This window comes from Tinamus guttatus, unplaced genomic scaffold, assembly GCF_059628265.1.
Source record: "Tinamus guttatus ecotype Peru unplaced genomic scaffold, ASM5962826v1 Tinamus_guttatus_pri_ptg000892l, whole genome shotgun sequence".
Classification (NCBI taxonomy): domain Eukaryota; kingdom Metazoa; phylum Chordata; class Aves; order Tinamiformes; family Tinamidae; genus Tinamus; species Tinamus guttatus.
In genome coordinates, this window is record NW_028289426.1 from 222,397 (window position 1) to 232,030 (window position 9,634).

Consider the following 9,634-nt stretch of genomic DNA (forward strand, 5'->3'; position numbering starts at 1 on the left):
GCTGGCCCACCTGTGGGGAGAAGGAGGCCCATGATGGGGACACTTGTGTTGGTACGAGCAGCTCTAAAGCACAGGAAACCCCAGCCTCGTGTCGGAGGGAACATCCTGGCTGAGCACAATGCGGCTGTGCGTGGCCTGGACCTGCTCTCTGCCCTCAGTACAGAATCACTATGTTGGGAAAGATCTCCAAAACCATTCAGTCCGACTGTAAACCCCTCAACCCCATGTCTGCTAAACCATCGCTCTAAAGTGCCTTATCTGCGCATTTCTTGAAGGCTGCCAGGGACAGCGATTCTACCACTTCCCTGGGCAGCCTCTTCCAATGCTTCACCACTCTTTCCACCTGGAAAGTTTTCCTAATATTTAACCTGAGCCTCTCCTGGTGCAACCTGAAGCCATTTCCTCTTGTCTTATTGATAGCTATTTCTGAGAATAGATCAACCCTGCCTCACTACAACCACCTCTCAGGTTGTTGTGCAGAGCAATAATGTCTCCCCTGAGGCTCCTCTTTTCCACACTAAATAACCCCAGCTCCCTCAGCCACTCCTCATAGGGTCCATGCTCCAAAGCCTTCACCAGCTTTGGTGCCCTTCTCTGGGCACACTCCAGTGCCTCCATGGCTTTTATTTTTACTTTTTCTAGTGATGGGCCCAGAATTGAACACAGTGTTTGAGGTGCAACATCACCAGCACCAAGTACAGGTGGAGAGTGCAGGTCAGGGTGCTTTTCCCGTGCCCAGTAATGCACGTCCCCTCGCTGGAGGAGCTCCTGCCCGGCTATCTTGACCCAGGGCTCCTTCCCCACCACCCCTGTGCTCTCCATGCGGGTCCTGTCCCTGCCTCCCAGCTCTCCCTCCAGCCCCAACACTCACCTCACTCATGCACTCTTGCGCACTAGAGTTCCCTTCCATGGATGAGGTGCAGGCGTTCGCCTGCTGCTCCTTCTCCATCTCTAGGAACCTCTCTGAGGACCTCTTGCACGGGCACCAAGGGGAGTTGCTCCCTGCTGGTTGCGCCGCAATCCTCAGAGTGAAGACCCTAGCAGGGACACGGTCACCTTGGGGACTGCCCCATCACAGTGACCTGGGGGTGTGATGCCACCCCCATCACAAAGCCCTGGGAGTCGCCATGGGGACACCAGGCACCTCCTCTCCCCACTCCTGAGCAGGTCCCTGGGGCGCAGGATGAGTTGTCCTCTCCACAGCTCTGCGCTCCCTGGGCCTTGCAGAGGCTGCCCCTCGTCAGGCGCTCCATAGCAGACACCCACCACGAGGCCACCCCCGTCCTCGTCCCTGTGCTCTCGATTGCCTCTTGGTTCATCCCAAGGCAGAGCTCCCTGCATCCCACTGCTCCCTCCCTGAGCTTCTCTTTCCCACATCACCCCGTGGCTATTCCTTGCCATCCCAGGTCATCACTTCCTCACTCTTTTTGGAGTCCTCCTCCTCCCCAAGTTGCTCCCACTTTGAGGCTCTCCTCACCAGCGTGGCCACCTGCTCGACCATCAGGTCAGCACATGGGAACAGCCACGTTTTTCACCCCCTCAGCTCTATGTGACACCAACCCCCAACCGGCCTCCACGAAAAGACAAAACACTTGGGACTCTTGTGCTTAGGTTCCCCACATGGGCTTGTTTCTGCCCACACTCATTTACCACCCCCAAAATTCCTGCCCTGTGGGTGCAGCGCTGAGTGGTAAGAGTGGAGAAGGGAGTTAATACTATTTATTAATTGCAATCAATATGTATAGAAATTGTTCTTGTCCCCATCTAGGTGCATGCCTAGCTAAGAGACATTAGCTATCATCTTAATATGTAAGAAATCGTTATGGGTTTTATTGATATATACAGGTTTTTAATGAGGTTTTACAAGTGGAAATGATTGGCAAGGATATAGCAAGTGTAGGAGAACACTTAAAGGAAGGGGAAGAAGGGAAGGCATGGGAAAATTACTAGAAGCATAGGGAAAAGTGCAGCAAATGAGCGCAAGAGTTGGAAAATAATAGAAGGCAAATATAAGCATTGGAAAAAGATTGAAATGGTGGGAAAAAGTGCAAAAGCATTGGAGAAGTGCCCAGATCTTGGAAAATAGGGAAAAACATGGGTAAGGAACGATAGTGTAGGAATATAGTCAAAAGTGCGGGTATGGTTAGAAAAGTGGAAAAAGAGTGAAGTGATGGGGAAAAAAGGAAAGCGCAAAAAGAACACAGAGCTCGGTAATATTGAGAAAGCATGGGAAAAGAAGGAGAGGTTGGGGAAAAGACAAAAGGGTAGGAAAATCTTCACAAGTGTGGGAAAATGGTCACAAGCATGGGAGGGAATGTTTGTGAAAGAGAAGGAAAAAAAGTGAAAGCATGGGAAAATTATCAAAGTAGAGGAAAATGTGGGAAAAACGTGGGAAGAAGTGGCAAAGTGTAAGAATACTAGTAAAAATTAATATGTGGGGAAAACCTCCAAAGCAGGAGAAAAATTGACCATGTGTGAAGCCTTGTGGAAGGGTCCAGGGTCCCCCACATCTCCAGCGTGCCCTTGCTCTCAGAAGGTGTCTGCCCCAGGGAGGAGGGACGCTCTTGCCTTCTTGTCACCGCCAGGTGCCTGCATTGTGCCCCTGCTCTGCTGCCTGTTGCTGAGGGTCCCCAAGGCAGCCCCAATCTCTGCAGACCCCTCTCCTACCATGGAGCAGGCCTGCCTGCGCGGTGCCTGGAGACCCCAGCAAGGCTGCGCTTAGAGGTGAAGGTGTGACTGTCCTTGGTGAAAGTCTGATTGGGGCCAAGGTCAGGAAAGGACAAGAGACAACAAGGACAAGCAGCAGCAAAGGGAATTTCAAGAGAGTTTAAGGACAAACTAATAATAAAGTTTGTAGTTGGGCAGCACTGGGACAGGAGCCAGGAGATTTTCCTGGTGAAACCACCTACCAACCTGATACAAGAGTAAAGTTAGCCCTTCCCAGAGCAACCTGGTTGCCTCCTACCTCAAGAGGAAAGCCTGTGTGCAAAAGGACAAAGCAGGGGATTCTGTAAACTCTCACTTTAGCAAGGGCATTGAAAAGGTTTCTCATAGTCTCCTAGGCAATTTGGTGAACTGATCTGCAGAAGATCAGTGGACCATAAAGCAGGTGGATGGAGTATCAGGCTCACTGAGAACAGTGATCAGCAGTGCAGTGCTGCTAAGCGGCAGCTGGCTGTTAGTGGCATCCCTCAGTGATCAGCATGTGGGACAGGACTGCTTCATCATAACATCGTAACATCAAGTTAGTGAAGAAGTCCCTGGATGTGGGCAGCCTGTGATTTGGCAGCCTGAGGTCACCCTTAGCCCGTTTCCTCTTCATATCCTCTAGGGGTGTGAAGAGTTTCTGGGGAGGGAGTGATAGAAGGTGTTAAGGGTGCAGCGACTAGCGCAGAGACCTTGGGGTGATGTGCCTCTCCCATTTCTGAAGCACGCTTGACTGTACATAAGGAGGACTTGGCCTAAGGTGTTGCCGCTCAAGCGGCGTGGCGACCTGGTTCAGGAACCGCACGGCGACCACCCCCAGGCCGCTCGGGCCATCAGCTCGCTGACACCAATGTGGTGGACGGCAAATGGCGTTTATTGATGGGTAACAAGGTGTTATATAGCTAAGGGTAACAACGTCACATCCGTCGGCTTACATCATAAACTAACACTATTGGCTATTAGGGGCTCTACCTTTCCGTACAGTGCGATATCTTCCGGGCGCCGGACCCTAACTATCTGTAACAGTGTAGTAATCTGCAACATCTTCCCCCTCCCTATGCATAACAAAACTAGCTAAAATATGACTATCTTATTCTTACATATTCTTATCTTATTCTAATTATTTATTCTCATTATTATCTTATTCTTATTACTATCTTGTTATTATCTTATTGTGATCACTTATTATTATCTTACTCTTACTTACTGTCATTATTACCTTATTACTTACTCTTATTATTATATTACTCTTACTTATTCTTATTATTATATTATTCTATTCTTATAGTTTATAACAATCTTAAAATTATGTATCATAAACTTGACATAAAAACATAAGGCACAAAGTGTAGAAGGTAGGGGATGACAGGTAATACCGGGGTGTAGGAACAGGGTGTACCTTGGGATAACTTGGGGATAACACTGAGTGGATATATTCTTAAAGCAGTTGTCGGCGTTCCACTAACACGATGTTAACCTTCTCTAGCCGACTGTTGACAAACGGCATGAGCTTATTCAACATACAGGGTCCAAAGATCAGTGTCATCATGATCATTGTGATCGGCCCTATCAAGGTGGGTATCAGGGTGGTTAACCACGGCGAACCGGTGAACAAATTTTTGTACCAGCTGCGTTTGGAACAGGGTTCAATGGGTGCTGGTTGGCAAGGCACTGAAAACTGGTGACCCTGTAGTTACTTTTGTACTAATTACTCGAGATTGTTCCATCTGTTCAAGTACTCATTTAAAGGGCTAATGTGACTCTACCTGTCCTAGAGTGACAAGCTCCAAAATTAAGATAACGCAAAGGCATCGCGGCCCCCTCTTGCGGAGGCTGTTTTGTTGTTCTCTGGATTCGGTCAGCGTGGAACTCACAGGCTCGGGCGGGACGCCTGTCACCAGGGCGTCCGATGATCCGGTCCTGTGAACAGAAACTCACAATTTTCATTAGTTTTATTTTGAAGGTCTGGTTTAATAGACTTAAGCGGGCACCACTTGACTCTGCCATCTTTCCTGACAGTGACCTTTGGGTCGATCTTGGCATGGGGGGAGCGCTGCCAGCGAGTCCCCCAGCCAAGGGCAGTTTACTGCAACGTGGCCGGCCTGGCCACATTTAGAACCTGCCATTACGTTGGCTATTGCGGTGTGAACAGCCACCTGAATTGGGGTCAGATGCTCTTCCTTTGCAACGTGCTTAATCATGTCTGCGATACTTGACCCCGCCGGCAATGATCGCAGGATTTCTTTGGTTGCCGAATTGCATTGTTGGCGTAAACATTCCGCTACGACCGGGCCTTTTGCCTCCGTGGGCAGGGACGAAGAGTCGACCGCTGCTTGGAGACGATCTACAAATTGTGTAAAGCTCTCACTTTCACTTTGCTTTATTGAGGACCATGGCGATGGTCTGGCAACAACTCTACAGGCTGTGCGAATGGCTTCTCTGGCCGCACGAGTAGTTGTCATAACTTCATGGGCCCACAGGCCATGGGCCTGCGCCTGGGGGGTGATCATTGTTGGATCTGCACCCATTAACCGCTGCAGGCTGGAGCCGTGTAATGGATGATCTGCCCCAGTTACTTGGGCTAAACACTTTGTACAGTTGTCTTCCCATTCTTGTTTGAAAACGATCATCCCTGCTCCATCAAAGATCAGCTACAAGTTTGTTTTATATCGAACGGGAGCAGATCGTCCCCCCCGAAGATACCATCTATGAGGGTCGAGACCATGGCAGAATTAATCCCTTTATCCGCAATTGCTTTAACAATCGCTTGTACGTCCTTAGATTTTATCGGCGAGTGGACCCTCTGTCCCCCCTCCATCACCCGAACCGGGAACGCTAGCGCGGCTGATGGGGCCCACTCGGCACATGCGATCTTTATTTCCCTCCAGTCCGTGAGAGGGGTTCCTCCCCTTCGCGGTTTTTCTTTAATTCGGATGGGAATATTTTGGCTCTTAGCTCTGTTTACCTTCATTTCCTCCTTCCTTAAGTTTGAATCAGTTGTGACCCACTCGTCCTCACTAGTGTCTGATCCGGAGTCGGAACTCGACTGACTGGTCACTTCCGGGCTCCGGTACTTTCTCGTTGGGCTCCGGCCCCGCCTACTTCCGTCCCGCCCACTTCCGTTGCGGGCGGGCTGTTCCCCCCTCCTTGGCTCGCCCCGCCTCCTCCTCACAGAGGCGTTTTGTGAAATGGCCGCTCTGATCGGTTCTCAGCGCCTCACTCGGGCCTCCCTCACCTGACCGGTCACCCGAACCACCTTTCTCCTCCTTGTTGTCCTCCTCTCTTGTTTATCTAACGGTTCCCGTCTGTTCCTGCCAGGAGCATCCTCGCCCCGACCTTCCCCTTGTGGCTCAGCGCCATTTTGGGGGGCATAGGGTGGTGTCCTGGCCCAGACGTCCCCAAGCTCTGACTTCTTTTCAATGTTCCTAGCTTCCTCGGCTAGCTCGCTCCAAACAGATTTCGGCTGTTTTTGCTCCTCTGTAAGCGGGACGGGGTTCAGGGATTGAGGGGATGTATCGCCCTCTTGCAGATCTTTAGGCTCCGCAGAATCACCATCATATGGGGGGTGCAAAGTCTGTGCGGCTGCCCCGACTCCCATTTTCGGGGTGACCAACAGTCCCCTGCTCTTGTATAGGTTTTCTGCAACGCCTGTACAACTTTTCCCCAAGCCTTAAGGTTTTTCCCACAACCTGAAGACATCGTCTCCTCGACTAACACCTTGGTACATTTGTCCCACACTTCTGGGTGGAGAATATCCACCGGTTGGTCTTTAACCTTAATTTTTAAAAGCCTCGCAACAGCGAGAGTAAAATCTTTGGGTTTACAATCACTACCCCCTGAATACCTGCCTGAAGTCCAAGGGCTCGATCTTGATGTTCTCTGCAGGGAAGAGGAGCAGGGTCAGCGCTGCAGCAAAGCGGGTGGCTGGAGCCAGGTGTGAGGGAAGAGCGCCCATCTTTACGGTGCCGTCTTTGCAACCCCATCCTGTAGAGGAGCACCCACCCACTGCCCACCAGAGGGGACAAGGGAAATGGAGGGTGGCCCAGTGCTGCCAACTCACCGGGAACAGTCACCTTGGGGCGTTTCAGCCACTGTTGCCAGGCTGGGTTCATGGCCAGCTTGAAGATGGGTCTTTGGACCATCAGCACTTTTTCTGGCCCCAGCCACAGTGGCTCTTGCACCACACAGAAGGTGCCAAGCCCCGTAATCAGCACACCCTGCAGAGGCAAAAGACAAGGTGAAGGCATCAGCCTTCTGGAGATGGGCCAAGTGACGGGTGTCAGCGTGTGGGGCTGCTGTCCCTCCTCCTGATGTTGCTGCTGCTGAGGAACTGTGGGGCAAGAGGGAGTCCTTGGGAAGCTTTGGAGGAGAGTCACTTTTCCAGGATTTTGTCCTTGGCCTGATCCAAGAATTTCCCAACATCCCAGAACTTGAGAAGATGCCAGAGTTCACTGAGGACATAAAAGTAGGAAAATATCTCCATCTCTCGGCTTGGTCTCCTCCCTTTTGTCACCATGGGGCAAAGAGCTGAGGTGCCCCATAGTTTCCCCCACAGAACTGCACACGCTGTCTCTGCCGGCTTGCTGAGGAGCTGCTCTGGTACGCAAACCCTCCAAGATGCCCCAGTCCCAGCCCTCGAGGGGTCCTCAGCCCCCATTTTTAGACTGCAGAGCCCAGGGCTGGTGTGGAGCAGGGAGAGGGGCAGGGGGTAGGACCAAGGACTGTGGGCACCTGACCCCTGGGGAAGCAGCTCCCCAAGGCCTCACCCTCCACGGAGACTTCTGTGCCACGTGCTTTAGGTGACCCTGCGTGTGCAGGGGTTGGACTGGATGATCCCTAGAGGTCCCTCTCAACCTTCAGCATTCTGTGATTCTGTGATTCTATGATCTTGCTCAGCCTGTGTCACTGGGGGAGTGTCCCAAACTGTGAAGCCCCCGGCTGGACCTGGAGGGCACCTTGGTGGCTGGTCCTCCTTGTGCCGCAGAGCCCCGTCCCGTGTATCACAGTTTAGCTTCTGTTTTTTCATATTTTCCTTCCCTTTTTGCTTATTTTCATTTTTATTTCCATTTTTTTTGCATTGTTGTTTTTTGTTTTCACCTTTTCAATGCTTTCTTTCCCCTTTCATTTCCAGCTCCCTCTTTTATCTTTTTTTCTTTTGTTATCACTCCTTTTATTCTTTATTTCCCTATTTCTCCCTTTTTGGATTTTTTCTTTGCTTTTCTCCTTTTTAGCTGTATCCTTTCTTCTGCCTCTCATTTTTTCCTTCATTCTTCGCCCCCTTTTACCTTTTTCTTTTCCCCTCTCTTTTAGTTTTTTCTTTTGTTCCCCCTTAAATAATTTTTCATGTTTTTTCCCTCTTTTTGTTTTTTCCTTCATTTTTCCTCTTTTTCATTCATTCTTCCCCTCTTTCAGCTTTTCTCTTTCCTTCTCCCTCTAATCTTCAGCCTTTTATTCCATTTCCCCCTCCTTTTTAGCTTTTTCTTTCATTTTTCCCCCTTTTTTCCCTCATGGTACTATTATTTTGGTGAAGTTACTTTGACAGGTTCCTATTCAGAAAAGAGGTACCCACAGTGTTTTTAAGCCATTGGTGATGGAAGGAGGCTTGCGGGGACCGAGGCTCAGGAAAAGTCCCAATGTTGGGTCTGTCGTGTGTAATTTGTGGGTGCGCCAAGGGGGGACGTGGAGGTGCAGAGGGGGCAGGAGGCAGCGGGGCAGGACAAGGACAGGAGGGCGGGAACTTCCGTACAAAGTTTTAATGGCGCCGTCGGATGCGACGCGACGGCCCGGACGCCTGGGCCCCTCGTCCTGCCCCACAAGTGGCTTCGGGTGAAGCTGAGTTGGGGGGCGCAGGCGTCCGGGAAGGGCCCAGGCGTCCGAGGAGGGCCCAGGCATCCGGGAAGGGGCCCAGGAATTAGTGGAGTATTAATGGGAATCAAAGTGTCCTCGAGGGTTATAACGGGGTATTAACCCCTTTAATCTGGGGGTATTAATGCCTTACTGAAGTATTAATGGGTATCAAGGTGTCCTTGAGGGTTGTCATGGGGTATTAACCAGTTTTATTGGGGAGTATTAATGGGGTATTAATGCCTTACTGAGGTATTAATGGGTATCACAGGGTTTGCAAGAGAGTATTGCTGGCAAAAAGTACTGCTCACCGCCCGTGAATCAGGACCTGGAGGTCCTCAAGTCGAAGTCCTTTTTTCCAGATTGTTTTTGATTCTTGCTGTTCTCCTAAGTCTGGTGCTGAGTGAGGATCTTTTGTTTTTTTTCTTTTGTTTTTGTCTTTTATTTTTCCTTATCAGGACTGGAAAATGTCCAAGCTCGTACTACAACATCCGCTTCTGGCCACTCTGGTATACTGGTGAGTTGTCAGTGCCCAACAATGAGTTTTGGTGAGGAGGGAATGTTTTGTGCTTTCCTTTTCTTGCTGGAGAAAACGTTTTAAAGGCAGTTTAAGAAAAAACCTAAATATCAGAACTTCATTTAATTTGCTTTTATTCCTCATTGTAGTGACAGGAAAGGGTGTATGAGCAGCTGTGTTGTGGGACTGCATGCCATTTCCAAATAATGGAAGTTCCTTTCAACGGACTAGACTCCAAAGGAGCTGTATCAAATCCTCTTAGAGGATGGAAAGGAGAAAGAGGGAGGCAAATGTGGAGATGAGTGACAGAAGGTTCGGCCTGTGCGGAAAATCTTGCTGTCAAGAACTGAATGTCCACAAAGGAGACAGAGGAGTCCTAAAACTTTATTCGAATGAAGGGTGAGTCTGTGAGACTGTGGGGTCTCTCCAATTGCTGGAGGCTGCAGCCTCCCTTTATCCTAATTCCCCATCCGAGGGACGCCCTCTCCTTTTCCCCATTAGCTAAGGTACAAACAGCCCCAGAGGTGCAGGAAACTCCAGCCCCACGTCGAAAGGAAGCTCATGGTG

General features: G+C 50.2%; 1 protein-coding gene across 1 annotated transcript in view; it reads left to right on the forward strand.

Moving 5' to 3' along the window:
* LOC148591265 (olfactory receptor 14C36-like) overlaps positions 1-9,102 on the forward strand; it is a 29,822-nt gene extending 20,720 nt beyond the window's left edge. Inside the window, exon 2 of the mRNA XM_088537910.1 lies at positions 9,009-9,102. Within this exon, the coding sequence (XP_088394036.1) occupies positions 9,009-9,102 (94 nt within the window). The remainder of the gene's footprint in view (positions 1-9,008) is intronic.
* Positions 9,103-9,634: the final 532 nt, after the last annotated feature.